At 38.3% G+C, this 20,863-nt stretch overlaps 1 protein-coding gene across 7 annotated transcripts in view; it reads left to right on the forward strand.

Annotated features, from left to right (window-relative positions):
• Positions 1-20,863, forward strand: part of CLASP2 (cytoplasmic linker associated protein 2) — a 144,892-nt gene that overhangs the window by 28,098 nt on the left and 95,931 nt on the right. For all 7 annotated transcript variants that reach the window (XM_053970743.1, XM_053970750.1, XM_053970759.1 and 4 more), the window contains exons 4-7: positions 105-196; positions 520-595; positions 2,069-2,166; positions 9,340-9,410. In XM_053970743.1, coding sequence (XP_053826718.1) covers positions 105-196; positions 520-595; positions 2,069-2,166; positions 9,340-9,410 — 337 coding nt within the window. The remainder of the gene's footprint in view (positions 1-104; positions 197-519; positions 596-2,068; positions 2,167-9,339; positions 9,411-20,863) is intronic.

Consider the following 20,863-nt stretch of genomic DNA (forward strand, 5'->3'; position numbering starts at 1 on the left):
CTTCTGTTATTTTTTTTGCAACTATTATGAATGTAATTATATGGAATAGAATTACGTTGTATTGTGCACCTGGTAATTAAACACCATTATTTCTGCTTTTATAGTACATTTGGGAACGCCTTGCTGTTGGTTTTAAACACAAGAATTACCGATCCCGAGAAGGAGTGTGTTTATGTCTTGTTGCTACCTTAAACATGTAAGCTTTTTGTTTCTATGGAGATGTAATGGTTCTATTCTTCTTCTGAATGTCATTTTTCTCTGAAAGTAATCCTTTAGGGAGTCTGGTTCAATTAAATTAATACATGGGAAAAATCAAACAACTTAAGTAACGGGATTTCTGAAAGAAAGACTAAAGTTACAGAAATTTTATTTTATTTAAAAGTAGACAAAGGGCTAGTAAGAGAGAGACAGAACTTGATTAATGTCAGTTTGTATTCTATAAAATCTAAACCAAAAGTTCACTTCAGCAAAAATTATTTTTTGTTTTTTTCTTAAAACACACTCTTTTCTTTTTTTTAGTTACGGTGCACAACCATTAATCCTCAGCAAGCTGGTACCACATCTATGTATAGCATTTGGTGACTCCAATAGTCAGGTAAGGATTTCAGTATGTACTGGGCCTTGAACAATTATACTTTGACAGAGCAGTGAAAGCAAAACAAATATAAGCATTCAAACAAAAGCTGATACGAGTGCTTGTGTGCAGCAGATCATTATTTTCTACCATGAGAAAAAGTAAACCCAATTTCTTCTTAATCAGTCCATCCACTGGAAGATGAAAGTAGAGTTGCAAAGGCAGCAGTATCACGATATACTGGTCCCTTTATTTTTGTCTTCAGAAGCTGAAACTAGTAATTGCTGAAAGCAGTTGTTTCTTACAGATCATGCTGAAAGGAAAAAAAAAAAGTTATTGATGCAAAAAATTACCTCCAGAAACAGCCCTTATGTGAAACCTGCAATAGTTCGCCAAATTTGCTGAAGTTAACATTATGTGTAATTATTTTCCAGTTGGAACTCAAATGGCATTTGAGAACATGCAAGGACTGTCATTAAAATCATTAACATAAGCAAAAACGTCTGCAGTGAAAGTCAGGAAGTAGTTCCTAATGGTGGCATCTGAACCTCAGCAAATCTGCCGGTGGAAATGGTTAAAATATCATCATTTATCTGAAGTTGTGTTTGAGGGAAAAGACTATGAATACAGTAAGGGAGAAGATAACATTGGTAGGAGATGGGCTTATAAACAGGATTGGTCTTCACCTAATTCCTGAATGCAGCAAAATTTTTGTCTCCTCTGTGCTGCATAGCATTTTTCTATTCCAGAAAAGTTCTGTTGAGAATTTGTCTTGTTGGCTGATCATTAGTAAAGATGTAATTCACATCTTGCTAGAGCAATTGTATGTTTAGTTTGAACTGCTACAAAGAACAATACTAAATTCATTCCAGACATTTGTTATAGAGAATAATGGCATTTACTAAAATGCATTTTTGGCAGTTTTCATTGTGATGACCATTATTTAAAATTTTTAAAGAGGCACTCTATCTCCTTTCTTTCCTCTCTTCTTTCCCCTTCCACTGTCTTGCCCTATTCCCTTTGCTGTGCTGATGTCATACCACCTGATTTCAGTTGAAATAAATAAAGAAAATGCTGATCACTTTGGTCCACTCTTGTGGGCAGTCTTAGTCTTCCAGAAGGACGTTGCTGTGTGTCAAAACAGATGAAAGCAAGATGAAATGTCAAGACTGAGTGCATGAGCTAACTTTTGAAAGTATTGCCTGCTGTGAGCAAGTCCTAGATAAAGCACATTTTTCCACAGATGCCATTCTTACGTCATATCCAGAAATTCCCTCTAAAGCTGTTATTTCTAGGATTTTTTACAATCTGGGGATGCTCTAACTTGGAACAAATGCTGTCTTGATATAACAGTTGTATTTCCTTTCCTTTTCACCCATATTGTTTCAACTGAATTGGCATACAGGGACATAGAAACTGTAAGATTAGTGGCCTGTCAACAAATGTTGTTTTGACTTCTGTAACCCTGAAATTAACAATTTAAACTGTTCACAGGTGAGAGATGCTGCCATACTAGCCATTGTAGAGGTTTATAGACATGTGGGAGAGAAAGTACGAATAGATCTTACAAAAAGAGGAATTCCTCCTGGAAGGTGAGCTAGCTGTTCTGATTTTGTAATTCTAAGCCATTTATGTTTTACTGTTCTTTATCTGAACTTTAAACTCACTTCAAACTCTGTTTTAAAATTACTGTAATTTTTATTTTATATTCTAGTTAGTTTTGCCTTTCAGTATAATGTTACTAGGGTTCCTGACTGTGTTGTATGTTGTTCAGTTTATATGAAAGAAAATTAGCCATTGTTTTGTTTCTAACTTTGACTAATTAAGAAAGCTAGACAGAGCTTGAAATTGTACTTTGTGAGAAAGACTGTTTATTCCATAAAATCTTCTAAATGCCTTGCTAAAACAATTTATACTTTTTAAAGTGTGTTAACCCCTTATATATTAGCATACCACTTTACCATCACCTCCATCTCACTTCTTGATTTTGATAAAGCTGAATATGTGTACTGCTTGGTGTCAGAGAGAATATCAGATGACTGCCTCATCAGGCCCATCTAAATAACTAGGAGCTCTAGTTTTTAATGGTCATTTGTGGGATAGTCAAATACAGCTTGGTAATATATCAAAATATGTATTCAGCTCTGGGGCCTGCAACATGAAGAGGACATTGTCCTTTTAGTTTGGGGGAGGGCCACTAAATTGATTAGGGTGCTGGAGCACGTCTTCTATGAAATCAGGCTGATTGTTCAGCCTGGAGAAGAGAAGGCTTTTGGGAGACTTCAGAGCACCTTCCAGTACCCTAAAGAGGGCATGCAGGAGAGTTGGAGAGGGACTTCTTACAAGGGCGTGATAGGACCAGCGTCAAGGGCTTTAAATTAGAAGAGGATATGTTTAGATTCAATATTAGGAAGCAGTTCTTTACTGTGAGGATGGTGAGACACTGGAACTGGTTGCCCAGAGAAGCTGTGAATACCCTGTCCCTGTTCAAGGTGAGATTGGATGGGGCTTTGAGTAGCCTGATCTAGGGAAAGACATCCCAGCCCATGACAGAGGAGTTGGAACTGAATGATCAAAAACCATTCTACAGTTCTATAAAAGCGCCATGGGAGAAGGGTGTTGAATTTATTCTTTCTTATTCCAGGCAGAGTTCAGCCTGTTGAGACACAAGTTTACCCTATGAGAATGAGAAGTTGCACACATTCTCTTCTGTTTAATTATAGTCTTGTTTTTAGACTAGTAATGGATTATATGGTTACCACAGAAGTTTAGGCCATATTATTGCTACAATTCAAAAAATTAAGTTTCCTAGTTCCAAAGTCCTAGTCCTTAAGTTCCAAATAAGTGGAACATATCCGAGAAGATCTTCCTTGCATTAAGATAGGGCCTTGGACATCTTTTTGAACAGGGAATAAAAGAGTGCAGATATCACAACCTTTTTGCAATGAATGTTGGGTCTGACTGTAACTTTAAGTTCAGTACTCACCATGTGGTACAAGCTGAGTACATCTTGGGATCCAAATAGGATTAAACACCATAGGTGCTTTGTATCCTAAGGACAATCAACAGCTTCTGATTTAGTTGCAGTAGGTGCCAAGTTGTTGTTTCTCCTGTCTGAATCAGCTGAATACAAAATTCCTCCTGATCTGAAAGCAAGCATGGTTGTATAATTTGCATTTACATAACGAATCAAGACTCTACTTGGTGCATGTTAAATGGGCTGTTGCCACTAAATCTCCAACAGTTTTGCACCTGACAGTCAGGACTAGTGTTAAATAGTACACGAGCTGAGTGTCAATGCTCTTCAGTAGGTTTTTCGGCTGGGATAAAGAGGGGAGTTATGATTTGCTGAGTTAAACATGAGACTGCCACTCTCTGTCTCTTCCATCCCTGACAGAAAGCAGAGTTCCTGTAGTCCCTTTGTACTCCTTAACGCAACTAAGACGGCGTTTGACAAAGCTCAGGAAAGACAGATTAGCTCTGTGGTAGCTCAGACTGTTGTTCCTTCAGAGGCAGACCTCATTTAGGACGTTTCTTCCCCTGTGCCTGTCAGAGGTTTTCCTTTTGCTTAGGTGCAGTAAAATTTTCAGGTGGTTATGCAGGAGCTATGATCTGTGGAAAAAAACCTTTGATGTAGAGTATCATCATTATTTTGAGGGGAGTCTGTGTTCGTGTGTGTCTGGGTAGGTTTTAAGTGTTTTAAGTATTACAGATAATTTGTAGTTCAGACACGGCTGCTTTCAGTTGTTGAGTTCAGCCTTAAAGAACTGCATTGCAGCTCCTTTGCTGTAAGTCAGTGCATTAAAAATTACATGTAAACATAAATATTAGCAGAAAAATCTATTACTTTAGTGTTTGGTGCACACATGAATCAACAGAATGTAGGCATGTTTAGTTTGCATAACAAATTACACATTACAGAGCTGTGTGTTGCTGCTTGAATGCACTCCATCCTAGAGCACTGAAAATAAGAGCTTCTGTCTGCTGAAAGGAAGGCAGGAAAGTTAATCAAGCATTGTTTTGAGAAATTGTTCAACTTCCTTAAATATGCAAATGGTATGTACATGTTGTGTCCGTATAAAGCCAAATACAGTCAGTACTTTAATAATAGTAGGCTTAAAAGGTTTTCTAATCTGCACCTGGTAGGGTTTGCCTTCGTGGAAAATACTGGATTTTCTACAGGGCTTTACTGGACCTGTCGGAATCTAAGTAATGAATAAAACATGGGATCTTACTTTTGTAGTTCAGTTCAACTTATTTACTATTTATTTTTCTTCAGTGCATTTCTCTACTGAGATTAATTGGTGAGTTTGTTTATAAATAAAATCAGTGAGTTCCTCTTTCTATTTGTTATATTTTAACTTAGAAATCTCAGATTATTATTATTATGCTTTTTGCTTGAAGCATGTACCTTTTCCAGAATGATCAGTATCAAGTCAGTGGTTGGAAATTTGGATGTTGTTTTCCCTTTTGTTATAATTGCTGCCGGAGAGGTTTGACAGTCTTTGGTGTCAGACTTGAAAGTAGTAGTCCTAATATATTTGTGAACACTGAAAATGGATGTTATGTTTATTGTTCAGTGAGCCAAAAATACTGAAGCGGTTTTGATCTCTATGGGCCAAACTGAATGTTTTACAGTATGGAATCTGTGTGGCTGATCTTTCATGAATGGAAATAGTATACGTGGCTCTGGATGGCAGTTATTTAGCCTTAGTGTTAAAAGCTTTTATCATTGAGGAATTCATCTGATAAATTTCCCCACTGTTGCTTGAGAAACAGAAATGTAAAAAAACAGTCATTTGTTTAGTTCCTATGTCTAGGGCCAAAACTTCATTTCCTAAAATGTTGAAACATATTGCAGTATGCGTTTCTGAATACCACATTTTATGTGGTATGCACATTCTATTTATCTGTCTAGTTCAAGTTGTAGATGAGGTCCATCTGTGTGTCCAGATGTGGACACATGTCTTCGAGGTAATTTTTTTTTCCCTTGGAAGGGGGAAATACGGAGAAAAAACTGCAAAGTTTCACATGGGCCATTTCCTGCTTCAGGCTCAGTTTGGACATGAACAACAGACTCCTTACCACCCATTCTTCTTTATCCTTCTGCTGTTGATAGGGGAGTGGTGCTCTTTTGCCTCTTCACCACAAGGTCCACACTTTTACGTGCCCACCTCTGCCTTTCTTATGAACAGTTGAGCTCCATCAAGCATGGTCATGAATAATAGCTTTTCAGTGTGAAGTGTTGTGCAGATTCTGTGGAAGCATCCATGTTTCCATGGGTGTGCATGTCAGCTGTCTCCTAGCAGCAAACGTATATATTCCTCTTATTGCCCATCCTCACCACAGTATGTTAATATTTTGATTGAGATCTATCACCTGCTGGAGGATAGGGTTTGGCAGGTTGCCAGGAGCCCCCATTTAAAGTGCTACAAATTCATGCATTCATTCATTTACTGACAGCCCATCCAGAAGTACCTGCTGTCCCAAACATATAGTTTTTGTCAATGGGGATTTTCCTGTCTATATGAGAAGCTGCAGAAGACCTGTCTATGCCTGTTTTGGAAAAGGAGATAATATTTCTGTCCACCAGTGACATGTGGTGACCTCAGTGACTTTAAATTGATTATGATTGCCATATCGAGTTGGGCTTGCAGATATGAGATGAAGGAGTAATAATGCTTCCCTTCTCAAAGAATGTTCCTTATTGCTGGTAAAACTGGTCTTCATCCAGCCCTGTAGAACTTCTTGGATTCCTCTTGTCAGGCTCTCTTTTGCCAGGAGCTGAACCTCCTGTAAACATTCTTAAATTGACGGTGGTTGCATTAATTTTAGAGACTCTCGCCCCTACTGGCTTGCTGCCTGTCACCATGTGAAGAAATGAGAAGAGAAGGTAGTAAGAAGAGCAGGGTGGGAGGAGAGGGAAGGAGAAACTTGCTGTGGGAGACTTTGCAAAGTAGTAGTTACAGATCCTGTAAGCTCTTCTAAAGAGAGGGTTGGTTCTACAGTAGTGCTTTACCACGTTGACAGCTGTGTTATAATTGACTCTTCTGTTGTTGTTGCAATTATGACAAATACTATAGAGTGTGTCTCTGGTCATAACAACATGCTTTGGAAGTTTGAGGAGTGGCAGTACTGTGTGTTGTTCTCCAGCCTGAACCATTGGCAATGCAGCATCCAGTGCTAGCAAACACTTTTTTTTTGGTTGTTTCTAGCTAATGCTTTATAAAATATTTTGCCCAGAGTGAGAGGCAACATGTATATTATTATAACATATTTATAAGGAAATGTTTTGCTTTTTGCTTCTGTTTAAAACACTCAGGGAAACATTTTTGAAAACAAAGTTCAAAAGAGCAGGAAATATTTCTTTTCTTTTGAATTCTCTAAAATATTTGTGCCAAGTGGATAACATCAACTTTACAGGATATAAAAATCAAAGTGAAATTTTAAGGCAAATCTGTTAATCTCTCTAATAATATTTAGTTTCTCTCAGGATGACAGTTTTAGCCTTGCAGATATACTGTTAAGTTTTCCTCATTAACTAGGTAAACTGTTAATGCAGTGTTTGCTATGGAATCCAGTACTTTTGAGGGGAACTCAAAACAATCCCTGATAAACACAAATATATGAGGCAAACACATTAACTTCTTGTTATGAAAGCAAGATGGCCTAATGCGTTATTATAGATATTGATTCTCATGTGAACTTCTCGCGTCATATGGTTGAAGGCACATAGCATGTTAATGGGATTTCATTGTCATTAGTGTCATTAGTAAATTCCAGTACCCCAAAAACATTTCATTTCAAAAGTTTTACTTTTTCAAGTCAAAGTGCAGAAAACCCATTCCAGTATGTACTGCCTTTGGTGTGGAAAATTGATCTTTTCAAAACTTGATGTTTAATAGTAAAGCAGTGACATTTGTGAATTGCTGCCGTTTAAGACATTTTGCAATGGCCGCAGTGGTTGGAAACGCAATGGCGCTGCAAAAGGGAGCGGGGATAATAGGTTCCAGAGACGAGCTGGCAAGTGTGCTAGGGAAAGATTAGGCAAACTACTACTGAGCTACATATAGTTTTGAGATAAGTTGAGATGGTAGAATAACCGCTGGCTTGTGTGAGGGGTTATTGACTTAAATGATTAAGAAGGTTTTTGGTTGTATTGTTTTAGATCCTTGCAGTAGGGTAGGCCTTTTTGTGGAGATCTGTATAGTTCTTCTTGTTGGCCTACTAAGTCCAGGACAAATTTGCTCTGTAGCATATTGCTTTGAAGTATTTGGAAAGTAAAAATAATGCATCATGAGAGTCCTAAATTGTTGGAAAGGTTGAGGGGAAGGCTCAAATTTTGTATGCTGTTGTCTGTCTTTCATTATTTTATCACTCTCTGCATTATTAGGTAAATTAGGTTTATTAGATAAATGGGGTCCCATTGAGTGAAAGGGATATGCACGTCTCAGAGAATGTAGACTATGCAGTGAAAGTGCACTACCTCTCTACACAGATCATTGCATAAAAGTGGTGTGTACATAATGAAATGTTGAAGTGAAATCTTTGTGTGTCCTTGACTTTTCTTCTTGTGAGAATTTTCATACCCAGGTGTAGTTCTTACCCATTTTTCTTGTTTTGTCATAAAACAGTTTGGATTGTGAAGTGTAAAGACAGACTAGCAGTGCAAATTTTGAATTGGGTAGTATAGTCTCTGGTTCTTCTGATGTAGCTGAACTGTACCTGTTCGGAGATCTGCAGACTGTTGTGTGAATTGTGTTTCATAACTTTGTAAATTTAAAATCAGGATTCAGTCCTGATAGTCCTTGAGCTAAAAATCCTATGTGCATGTTGCATATTACCATATTCCAAATAATCTAAAATTCAGAGAAGTCTTTGGAGAAATACAAGAAAATATTCTCAATTGTTTGCAGCTGAACAGTGTCAGTACAAATCTGTTGTTAATGCATTTTTCTGGGAGATACTTCCACTGCTTTTATTGAGTTTCCTGCAGAAGTGATGAGAAAGGGCTGTTGAAGTGTTTTGCCAGCTTTCTTGATTGAACACCATTTTTTGCCTTGTGGGACTAGATTGCAAATGTAGGATTTGTGGAGTTTGGTTTGTTTGGTTTATTCTGAGTTTTATTTGTCTGTTTGCTGTTTACATGTAGCAAAGCATTTGCAGTGTATTCTCTATTGTGGCAGTTAAAATCAGTGGTGTGTGGGTTGGACACATTTAAGTGTTTCGTGTATCTTAAGTTTAGAAGAAACTTTGGGTTTTTTTTTTCCCTGTGGAAGTGCTGACAAGCACAGAGCTCTTTTCATAGCCAAACTGAGGAAATTTTTGTGGAACAAAAACTTTGAACAAAATTATTAATAGTCTTGGAACAAATTAAATAGCAATCCTTTTTTTTTCTTCTAAGTGAACATTCCATAGTTCAAATTGTAACCTTTCATTATTGAGCATGAATAAATGCATATATATACACAATATATAGCCAATATGTGCTATTACTGAACCTGAACTATAGAAGGTTATTTTTAATCATGATAATAACAATACTCAATTTTTGTTCTTTGCTAAGTTTACTTTGTTTTCTATGCATTTCTGTGAAGATGCTCAGCTAAAGAAGAATCCTTTAGGAATTGTTTCTTCATACACTTAACCCCTTGTATATTTTGAATTGCTGCTTCATATATGCTAATGAACTGATTTCTGTTTTTACCAGTAGCCAGTGGGATTTCAGAGATGTAAAAATCCTTTGTTTTTTTTGTTCTTTATAGGTTGCAAACAATCTTTGCAAAATTTGATGAAATAAGAAACTCTGACAATATGATTTTAAGTAACGTCAGTGGTGAGTATGAAAGACAGTATATTTATAATCAGCTTTAGATTAATGCAAGATAAGTATTTAAATACTAGCATTATCAGTGCGAGATGGATGAATAGCAACATGTAAATGCTAAGAAAATGAGACACTTGGTGAAACAAGCGTGTACACTTTACTGGAACTATTTGCTGGATTGTTGTCAGAATACAATTGGAAAAGGTGTTGAAACTGCATGGAAATAAGCAGTGAATATTTAACGAGTTACAGATGTGCTCAGTAGAGGATAGAAGAATGCTGCAAAGTGTTCATGTATGGGAAAAAAGATCATATGAACCTTTATCGTTAGTATGTTTCTAAGAGAAAAATGTACTTTGCTGATGGATGTGTTTGATACTTTCTCTGTTAAAACGATGCTTCATGGTTATAATACATGGAGTTTTAAGTTACAGAAATAGTAGACTGCAGCATTCGAAGACAACTTAATTGTTGAAGTTAAGACTTCATTGAGCTTGAGCTCCTTAATTTGGTGTATTTCAAGAAAAGACAACCAGTTATGCAGAAAATCCCTGTTGCTTCTTACTGCTTTTTTAGTATGAAAATTTAATTTAAAATTGTAAATTATTAAAAAAAAGTGTTACATAACAGCAAAACAAAGGAGGTGCTGTGGCAGTGGCTTTAGCATAGTCAGTTTTGGAAGCGTCATTGTCTTCTGCAAGGAATCAATAGATCTTGTTTTATTGGGAAGAGTTTCCGCATGTTAATTTGTCTTTCAAAGTAGCTATGTTGATTATGGTCCTGCTGTATCTAAAAAGTATAACTGTTCAAGAGTAGAAATATTTTGAGAAATGCATATAATTCCTAATGTCCTCAAATATACCTTTTTCATTTTAGATTTTCTCACACTTTTCTTGTTAGTGTGAAAACAGAAGTGACTGTAGGTTCAAAGGAAAGTGGTTTTTTTGACATAGCAAGAGTTTTTATGCTGCATTTTGCTTTGAAATAAAACATTGCTGTTCTTGAACATTTAAAAATTGTTTTGTAAAACTTTCTATTTTTCTAAAAAACCCACAGCATTCTAATTTGGGGAAGAATGTTTTACATAAAAATGTAAATGTGTATTTTCTGATAGATTGTAAATTTACTCATTATGAAAGGGTAAACCATTGTCTTTTGCATTTAACATTAACACAGCTGCATAGGTTTCATAGGTTAGAGAGATTCAGAGATGCGTTTTACATGTGTATTTTTTCTTTTGGTAGTTCTCAGGAGAAGAGAGAAAGTCACAAAGGGGAATATAAGCATTGAAATAATTTAAATATATGAAAATATATATACCACATTGCTGGAGTAGTTAATGTAGCACTTCTGTCCTTTTTGTCTCCATTTAAGACAGTTAAGACAGTGTATTTTAAAGCTATTTGTATCTCATGTGCAAAACACAGATACTAATGCTGAACTATGATAGCATAAACCATATATTTTGTCTTGTAGGTGGCAGTTTCCATGCAAAAGTTACTGTGATTCTGTTTTGGTACCATAAATGTCAGAATCCCTCTTAATACGTTTCAGTATTTTTACTTGAGCCTAGTTCATCTGTTGCTTCCATCTAGGCAGTTTTTCAATGTTATTGAAAAGGTATTCTTCCATTGTTAGTGCTTTATCTTGGCTTTGTGCTTCATTATTCTCTGAAGGACAATTTGTATTTACTGCTTGCACGTGTAGATTTAAAGTCACTGTTGAATTCCTGTAGCCTTGGTTCCAACTTTTCTTTCAGGAGCTTTATCAAATATCTCTGGATAAAGGCCAAATTTTAGTGGCTAAATACATCTGTTACAGTGTTGAGGATTTTTTTTTTTTTTTTTGTGCTTTGTATATTTTGTAGGGTTTGGGATGGTGGGGGGGAATAGGGTTGTCTTTCCCAAGTGGGGGAAGGCAGAAACAGAGTGGAAAGCACAAAAACACTTCAACTGGCTTTAATATCATTAAACTCCATAGTGGGCCTTTTTAACAGCAAAAGGAATGGCTTTTTGCCTGGTGGAGTTACTGTCCCAAGTAGAGTGCCTGTACTGATGGGGGTCCTGTTCAGTGTGTGATGGATAGGGAGGAACTTGTTAATGCAACCTCGGAAGATGCCATCTTCTTCATAGTCCTGAGTTGCACTGCTGTGGTAGTAAATATTTGGTGTGTTGACCTAGTTTCTGAGAATCCAGAGATGTGACTTAGGATTCTCTCATCAAATAATACCAACGTCAGTTGTTCAGTCTTTTTATCCAGCATGTACTTAGGAAGGAAAAAGGAATAAAGAGTCAAAGCTTGCAGCTTTTAACAACATGAATACAAAAATATTTTCCATACTATATTGATAGTCAAAACAAATACATATTTAAAAAAATACATTTGTACTAACATGATCTAACACTTGAGAGTTTTAAAAAACATCATGTTGGTATGCTTAGGTATGTGGGAGAAATACAGGTAGGACAGGAAAAAGTCTCCTTCCTGCCATCTTAGCACACTGGTAGATTTAATATCCTACCTTTTCAGTGTGCTAGAGGGGATCTAGTGAGAACAGTCCCTTTAGTCTTATATTACCTCTTTCCTTTATTGAATCTGGTCTGTGATGGAATGGTAAAGAGGAGGGGGAGAACGAGTTACCATTAGGCCCTGACAGATCCTCTTGGAGGTAGAGGAGGTGAAAGGCACATTAAAACACTTACGGATGGAATAATTTGGGTGGGATGTAACTGTGTTTTTGTTAAAAAAAGGAGTTTCAAAAGCCAACATATGAGGAGGTGCCATGTCTAACAAGGGAACTGGGTAGGAATCTTAGTGCTTTTCCTTGATGAGAGTGGCTTACAGCCTTAAATAATATCCCACTGCTAGCTTGCCTCTCCAGCTGACCCTTGATTTTTCATTTTTTACTCTAAGATGTGTATAGTAAAATCAGAGATAATTTCTTTAATGTGAATTATGTGAATGAATGAGCTGCTATGCAAACCTTGGGATTTATTTACAGTCATCATGATGTGTATTGAAAGAATCATATCAGGATGTTTGCCTGTTAAGCACTATCTTATGCATGCTGTTAGTTTTGCCCTTTCACTCCACCAGAACTATATGTATGTAGCCTTACAAACTGGAGAAGATTCTTTAAAGCATTCCTCACTTCCCCCCCCCCCCCCCCCCATTTTTCAGCAAGTTAATGTTCATTTCTATGGAAACAGAACTGGCAGCCAATCTCAGCACTACAAAAGCACTTGTTTCTGCTGCCTGAGATTTGTAAATACTGTATTCTTTAAGAGAATTCAAGCAGACTCCTATATCGGATAGTAGTGTCATTATTGAGACAGGGAATTAAAACAAAAGTAGGGAAACTATTAATACTGAGCTCCCTGCTGCACTCAGCAGAATGATTGGGCTGAAGATAAATTGTACATCTCTAGTCAACCCGTGCACTTTTTCCATTTTAATATTTAATGGCTCAAAGGACTGGCTTTACAAACACAAAATATGACAGGTAGGGTATGTGATGTTGGTATCATGGTGTAGGGGAGTTGTGTTATGGGTGATAGAGATGCAGCTGAAATACATGTTCTCCTGGAAAAAAAAAGGGGCAAATAAAAATCCATAGCACTAGTGTGTATCTGTTTTTCCACATTACACGATTGTTTTTTATTTCCCTTTGCTGTTTTCTATTTGGAAATATAGTTACTATGGAGACAGTGACGACATACTCTTAATAGAGCTCACCAGTGCAGCACAACATGAATATATATCATTTGGGAATACTGGTGATAGCTGCCGTGATTATTTTATAGAGGTTTTGAGCCGCATGTATTCCTTTGGCATGCTCAATGCAAGTGGTCAAAATGTAGCCACATCATTTTCAATTTCAGCTGCTCTTCCTGATGGCTTATCATTTTAAATAGGAAATTTTACTGACCGGTGAAGTGTACTGGTCAGTTCAAGCCCATTTGGAAGAAAAGGGCCTCATCAGGCTGATGCTTCCACTGGTTTTAAGGAATTTGACTTTTGGATTTTTAGTAGTTTTTGGATTATTAGTTTTTGGATTTTTAGTTTTTGGATTATTAGTACAGGGAACTGTGTCTGGCTCCTTGCAAATGCATGGTTCTCATGCTCTGTGCAACAGCATATGTTGCAGTCTGCCTGAGTTTTAAACTTTTCTATTGGCAAAACTAACTAAATTGGTAGCACTTACTTGCTACTCTTTTTTATTTTGATCACTGTTGGATTGCACTCTCTAGTCTCAGCATGTCACCCAAAAGATACATTCGGGTAAAAACTCTGATCAGCAGCTCAGGCTCTGGGCAGGCTGTCATTGATGCTCCCCAGCGTGTGTTGCACGCATGCTTTGGAAGCAGTTTCTCTTTTAAAGTTGCGGAGCGGGGGGGGGGAAGTTCCAAACAAGTCTTCCGAAAACTCAGAGAGGCAGCAGCTTTCTTCAACGGAGCCACTTCCTGTATCTTTATTGTTTTGTTTCATTTCGTTTTATGTTACGTTTTGGTTGATCCCTGTTCTGCAGAGCGCTCGTCCTTAACCAAGGCTCCTTCTTCTCCTCTCACTTCATTTTCCGGGTGGTGGTGGGGGGCAAAGTTTCCCCCTGGGCTGTGGGCTGTCCCCCCGTGGCGGGGGCTCCGGCGGGCCCGGCGCTTGCCGAGCGGCGGGGGGACCCGGCGGGCACATGACGGCGGGGGCGGAGCGCCCGGGGGGCCGGGCCGGGCCCGAGCCGGCGCGGAGGCTCCCTCTAAGGCGGGACTGCTATTTTGAAGCGAGGCGGCGGCTGTAGCGGCAGGGGGCCGGCAGGAATCCGGCGGGGATCCGGCCGGGACCCGCCGCGTCCGCCCTCCCGCGGCACCGCCGGGCATGATGGCTGTGGGGGACGGTGAGTGGGGACCGCCGTGCCCTTGGGGACCCGCGCAGGGCTGCGGGGCTTCTCGGCAGCCCGGGCGGGCCGGGGAGGTTGGTGTGGCAGGTTGGTATCTTGGGCTGACAGGCTTGGCTTCCGCCCGAGCCGGGCGCTGGGAGATGGATGCTACGTGCAGCAGCCGGAGGGTTACCGGGGCACCGAGCGTGGCAGCCTCTGCCTTTCTTGGAGTTTTAACCGTGCCTGGGTTTCTAGGATGGCCCGTGATCTCAATTATTTACTACTCTGGCAGATTCCGCTGTGCATTTTAATGTTGGCGTTGTGTTTACCCCTCTCGCCTCGGTGTTACTTGTGTTGGCCACCTCTGCAAGATAAGGCAGAATTTGCTATATTGCTTTGTAAACAAGCGGATATTAACCTGCCCTGTTGTGTGAAGAAATTCATACTTATTCGGCGTGGCCATAAAAGAAGAGCCTTGCTGCTAGAGCTGGGGATGTATATTTAATAAAGACATGGGATGTTACTACATTTCCTTCACTGCACAGTGTATTGTTACACAAACCAATGGAAAGTAGGTCAGTAAAGCAATGCAGACTATATGGTTGTGTTTTCGTTAAAAACTAGGTGTATGTTTTATCTTCATGGCACCACTTGGGTTTGTGTGTCAGCCAGGTTCTCTGAGCTTAATACCTTGATGACTTTCTATATATGCGTTATTATCTTTAGAGATACTTGAGGCGCATTCATTGGACTTGCAGCAAGTTTAGGGATGAGGTAGGATGGCTGTGCTTTTATAAGGGACTACATATGCAGATTTGCATAAATAAGATGGTTTATAAAGATCACAGATTAAGATTAAATCTTTTGTCTGGATTTGCTGAAACAGTAGTTGTAAGAGTCCTGAGAGAGACCCTTTATTGAGGCAACATGAAATGTGTGTTTTTCATTTAGTTCTTTCATCTGTCAGAGACTGAAAGAGATAATGAGTGTGACCAGAGCAGTGAAATTATGTCTGGACTGTACAGTCTAAAAAATATGGGCAGTTCTCTGATGTTTGTATTTTTGTCATTTGCAAGGTGCAAGGGAAGTAATGGTCTTTGTAGAACTGAATATGTACCAAGCTCACTCTTGCTGAGATTTTTTTGGGGGAAATGTTTTTCTTCATCTTTGTTTCCTTCCTGTCAAGCAACACAGTTCTCCATGGTGTAAACGTCAATTGTGGTAACTTGCAGATTAAGAATACAAGTTGTAGCATGTTAAGAAATAACTGCATTCTCTAGGCAAAGCTGTAGGATTTTTGTGCTTCTGTAATGGTTGAGGTTTATGAAGTGAGGGTGGTTGTGGAGCTCTCTTCTGTATAATTTAATTCGTCATTAACAAAGGCACTAAGAACCAAGTACTGTTCAGGCAGTCAGCTGACATTCTGTGTAGGAGCTTTGAGCAATAATGCCAGATACAATTAACAGTGTGTAGGATGATTATGTAGCTGTTGGTCTTCTTAAAACTACTGCTTACCACATTTACAAGGAATTCAGTCTTCTGATGTTGTGTTACGAAACTGCAAGGGAAAACAAAACCTTAGTTGCTGTTAAGAAAAATTCTTAATCTTTTTTTCTAAATTTAATGATGGTTTGGCTGCGGTCTTTTGTTTTGCAAATATTCTGTATATCCTCCTAGTATATGCAACATAGAAGAAAATGTTTTAAGGTTAGTGATTCTGCACCCTTTGAGAAATGTCTTTTCTCGGCAAAATGTCACTTTGTTGTGGCCAGTATGTATGTTTAACTTAATATTTGTGAGACAACGCTGAAGGCATTGTGCAGATATTCACAGAACAGATTTTTTTACTTGTCTTATTTGGTTTGCTCACTTAATCAGCCTAGATGTGTTACAGAATTGCAGAGTATGTTTGGAAATGCTTTTTAGAAGTGGCAATGCCAATTTTATCTTGAATGCAAAACATTGGCTTATTGGAACTTTCTGGATTTTTTATTCCGGTTTTCTTGAGCACAAGCAGAAATGTAGATAAAAGGTGATGCTTACCAGTTGAATCTTAATCTGATTTCTCAAGTGAAGATTAAAGGGAAGAACCAGATTTTCTGTTTGCCCCCATGTTAGCTGTCTCAAACTCTCCAACCTATTGTTGGAAGAATGCGGAGGGGGAAAAAACAATCCTGTGCTTGTGGCCCAGCAAACAAATGGACCGTAACTTCTACTGTAGTGAATGCATGCCAGTGGGAAAGCATGCGCTGCCTCAACCTTAAAGACATTTCACATACTTGTGTGAGTGGAGGTCTGTGATTGCCCTGCAAGTTGTGGAGGCTGCTGAGGAAAACCAGCCAGGAACGGTTCCTCACTCTGGTTTCCTTGGGGAGGGTAATGCATCTCTGCCATTATCTGTTGGTAACCAGATTAGGCTGCTGAGGAGGTGGTGAACAGAATCGCATTGTGCACATCGTGTTGCACGTTGTTTCCTCACCTTTTTGGCAGTCTTTGCTGTTACCCTGTGATTTCATAGGTAAAGGACTGCTTGATCCCATTTGAACAAGGTAATTAGGTTAAGGACAAAATTATCTGCCTAAAACTACAAATGGCCTTATAGGGAAGATCAGACATAGGTTTTCTTAAGATGTACTAAACATATTGCAGTACCAGACATAAGGTATTTGAGTGCTATCTGAAAGTATATAATCAGCTTTGTAAGAGGACACATTTGGTACACACATTTGTTGCACTAGTGTATACAGTTTTGTATCGTATAATGAATAAGCACTTCTTTATTAGTGTATTTTTATGTAAATGGCATACAGTGTAATGATGTTTCATGACCTTATGCACTTGTCAGATTTTAGATGATGAAGCATATGTGACTGGATCATGAATAGAAATTATCCTTCTATCTTACTGCATATGCATATCAAATTCTGTGTTTTGTCTTCTTTCAAAATACTTGATTAATGTATGCATGGTCCTAAAGCATGAGAACAATTAATCTTCCATTCCCTGATGTTCTTCTGAGGGAAGGCTGTCTTCCTAAGTCTTTAATCTGATTAACTAGTTTCTGTCAAGTGTGGGTGCTGTACAGCTTTAATATTTTACTTTTGACTGAAAAGGGGATTGGACATATTAACATTACAGAAGCTACAGTGATGTTTGAAACATTAGCTTGATTTAAAATATATGTGTTATTTTAGTGCATGTGGATTTCTGAGGTTTATTTCTGATTTTTCTTATCCTCTGGTAGGAGACTTTTTAAACCAACAGAGTCCTGTGAATGATGATGATAAAGCAGTTGCTACACTGGCCTAGAAATTGGTCAGGCTGTAACTGTGGTGCTTTGTACCATTCAGAGCTGTCTCCTGGGTGTGGGAATATAAAGAGTAGCAGAAGTTTGTGTGGGATAGAAGCATATCACTTGTTCCCTTTTCTGTTCTTGTTTGGGCCTGTGCTTTCTTTAACATGCTGACTGCACCTGCACTGGCTCCTTTTACTGTAGTTGCTCCCCACCACTCCCCTTCTGTTATTAGCAGTTGGTGGACACACTGGTTTGAGACATGGCTGTGCCTGAGAGAGCAAGGACAGATACCGTGAGCTGGAGTGTGATTCCTGTTCCGAACCAAACCAGTGCAAAGCTACTTTTCACAGTAAGGTCATATGCTACTCCCAGTGATTAACATAGATTCTGAGTTGTGTTTTGTCTATAGAGTGCAAGTACTGTTGCTAGTAACAGTAAAAGAACAGTGGGAAAGTGAAGCAACTGAGTGGGAGAAGGAGGGAATGTGTAAACAAGCCAAGGGCTATATGAAAAGATACTACTGAGAGAACAGATGAATACAGCAATGTTCAAGACTGATGTGAATAGAAAAAATAATTCAAGGAAGAATTCAAGGTGCAACTCAGGGCATTTTTTTATTTAAAAAACAGAGCTGCAAACATATGACAGTTGTTTTCTCAAAACCAGCATAGCTTCTAGAATGATAAGTACACCTGATTTTTTTTATATGTGGTAGGATTATAACTACAAGTTTTGTCTTCCTGTTTCTAAATGACATTTTCAAAATGTCAAGAAATTTTTTGGGTAGTGGTGGTAGTTGTTGTTGTTTTCATTAAACATGAAACATGCGTTCACTAAAAAGATTTCCAGATATGTTTAATCTATCATGCAAAAGTGTTGGTTGTTTGGAGTGCTGGAGTCAGCTTTTATTAGCTTTTAAGAACAAGTTATGTAATAAAAATATATTTTTGTGTTTTCTGTTCTATCTGCATGTTTTTGATTATTCCAGACTACTGGTAATATTACACTTTTTGGTTGTTTGGTGGGGGGTTGTTATTGTTATTATTTTTAAGGTACATTTTGGGGAAAAACAAACCAAAAAAAACCCAGTTTGAATTGTGAACAGACACAGAAGAAATGTAATGCCTACTAAGGGTTTCCTTTGATAGATGTTGCAAGAATCTTCCACTTGACTGATTAGATATTTGCCTTGCAGGGTTTATTTTCATCTTTTGTTATCTATGAAATACCAGGAGTATTTCCTTACTGTTACATATTATTTTTAATAAAATCTTCCTGTGGTAAATACTGATGAGCAAGTAAGCTACATTTGGATAATTTCAGTATCTGAAATGCCTTCTGAGGTGAAGGGTCTTCTGTAGTATTGACCTGAATCAGAAATTCCATTCTGTGTATTGTATTTATAAAAGCATATTAGTTTTAAAGACTTGTGTTTTGGATTTTGTGTCTGCTTTCTTTGCCCAGCTTGTTCATCAAAATACACTTACATAGCAACAGCAGGAAAGAACAGTCGATAACTTGAAGTGCCTTTTGAAAACAAGCTATATATGTAGACTCTGACAAGAAGTAACTACAATTTACAACTCACAGGAATTTCCCAGCTATATGGAGTGTAGACAACAAGATTGTAATGGTACCAGAATTTTTCTGGTACCTCTTCATGTATATTTAATTGATGTAAAAATGCTTTTGTTCAACTGAGAAACCCTTAAAAGCCCTCAAAGTAGTTGATAGTTAAAGCCTGAGGAAAGGTGAGAAGGGCTGAAATTGTAGAACAAAGCTCTTAACAGAAAAACCTAACTTTCTTCAAATTAGGTATTTTTGCTTTCATCAATGTCAAGAGCTCCATAGTGTTCCATGATTGCCTAAGCAATGAGCATGAGTAGATTTCTATTTGACAAAAAATCTTTTTATCATTATGGATTGTTTTGTTTGTTGACCTGATAAAAGTCCTTTGGTCAATGAACTTACACAGTGTGAGGTTTGCTATTGAACTTAAAGGTCAAACTTTCTACATTTCTGTGTAGGTTGTTTTTGTTTAAAAATTCTTTGCATTGTCGAGTAGATTTTTACAAACTCATTAGAAACATTACGAGAAACAGTCTCTGTATATTATTTGGGGATTGGGTCGTGTTCCCACAAAATTAGAGAAATGGCAGCTACTAAAGCTGCCTAGCCATATACCAAGCACTCCAGATTTTCCAGATCTGGTGTTAGTTTTTTAGCTTCCGGGGTGCTGGTGGATGAGAGGCTGGACATGAGTTGGCAATGTGGACCTGCAACCCACAAACCCAGTTCTGTCCTGGGCTGCATCAAAAGCAGTCTGTTTAGCAGGGCAAGGGAGGTCATCTGTTCAGTGAGTTCACAGGAAGCCACAGAGATGATCAGAGGACTGGGGCAGCGTTACTGTGAAGACAGGCTGAAAGAATTGGGATTGTTCAGCCCTGAGCAGAGGAGGCTCCAGGGACACCTCACAGCACCTTCCTGTACCTAAAGGGAAAGCTGGAGAGGGCTGTTTTACAAAGGCATGGCTTTAGCTGAAAAGGGTATATTTAGACTAGAAATTCTTAATTTGAGGTGGTGAGGCACTGGAGTAGGCTGCCCAAAGAAGTTGTGAATGCACCATCCCTGGAGGAATTTACTGCTGGGTTGGGTGGAGCTCTGAGCAACCTGGTCTAGTGAAAGGTGTCCCTGCCCATAGCAGAAGGGTTGGAACTAGACAATCTTTTAAGATCTCTTAAACCCCAAACCATTCTATGATTCTATGTTAAGAGGTCCAGTTTGAGGAGAGTTGGGCCTCTTAAAACTACTGGTTTTATTACCCACAAGTGAAATGGCAGCATTGAGTAAAATAATTTGCCATATTTTCTCAATCTCACTTCCGACTATGTGAGGCAGAGATCAGGTGGGTGAAAGGCCTTTAACAACTCTTTTCATTCTGTTCTGTGATGTGCATGTTTTCGTGTACAGATACTAACTTTTAATTCCTAAACTACATGGATCTAAAATGCAGAAAAATAAATTTTTCAACATTTTATCTGCTGTGTGCTCATATTGCACTTTCTGCTTCTAGGATCTATGTTTTATTTGTCGTTCTGCCTTGCTGTTTTACATTTGCATTACGTGAACATGCAAGTTGAGTTGAACATGCAAAAATTGGCCACACTAAAAACTAATGCAAATGTTAGCTGCTACCATGATCTCTCTGATGGTAAACTTACTGTCAGGCTCTAATAGTAAATCCTAATTTAAGCTCCCCATTTGTAAACCTTCTCATTGATATTATATATATCCAGT

The sequence above is a fragment of the Vidua macroura genome, chromosome 1 (genome assembly GCF_024509145.1).
Source record: "Vidua macroura isolate BioBank_ID:100142 chromosome 1, ASM2450914v1, whole genome shotgun sequence".
Classification (NCBI taxonomy): Eukaryota; Metazoa; Chordata; class Aves; order Passeriformes; family Viduidae; genus Vidua; species Vidua macroura.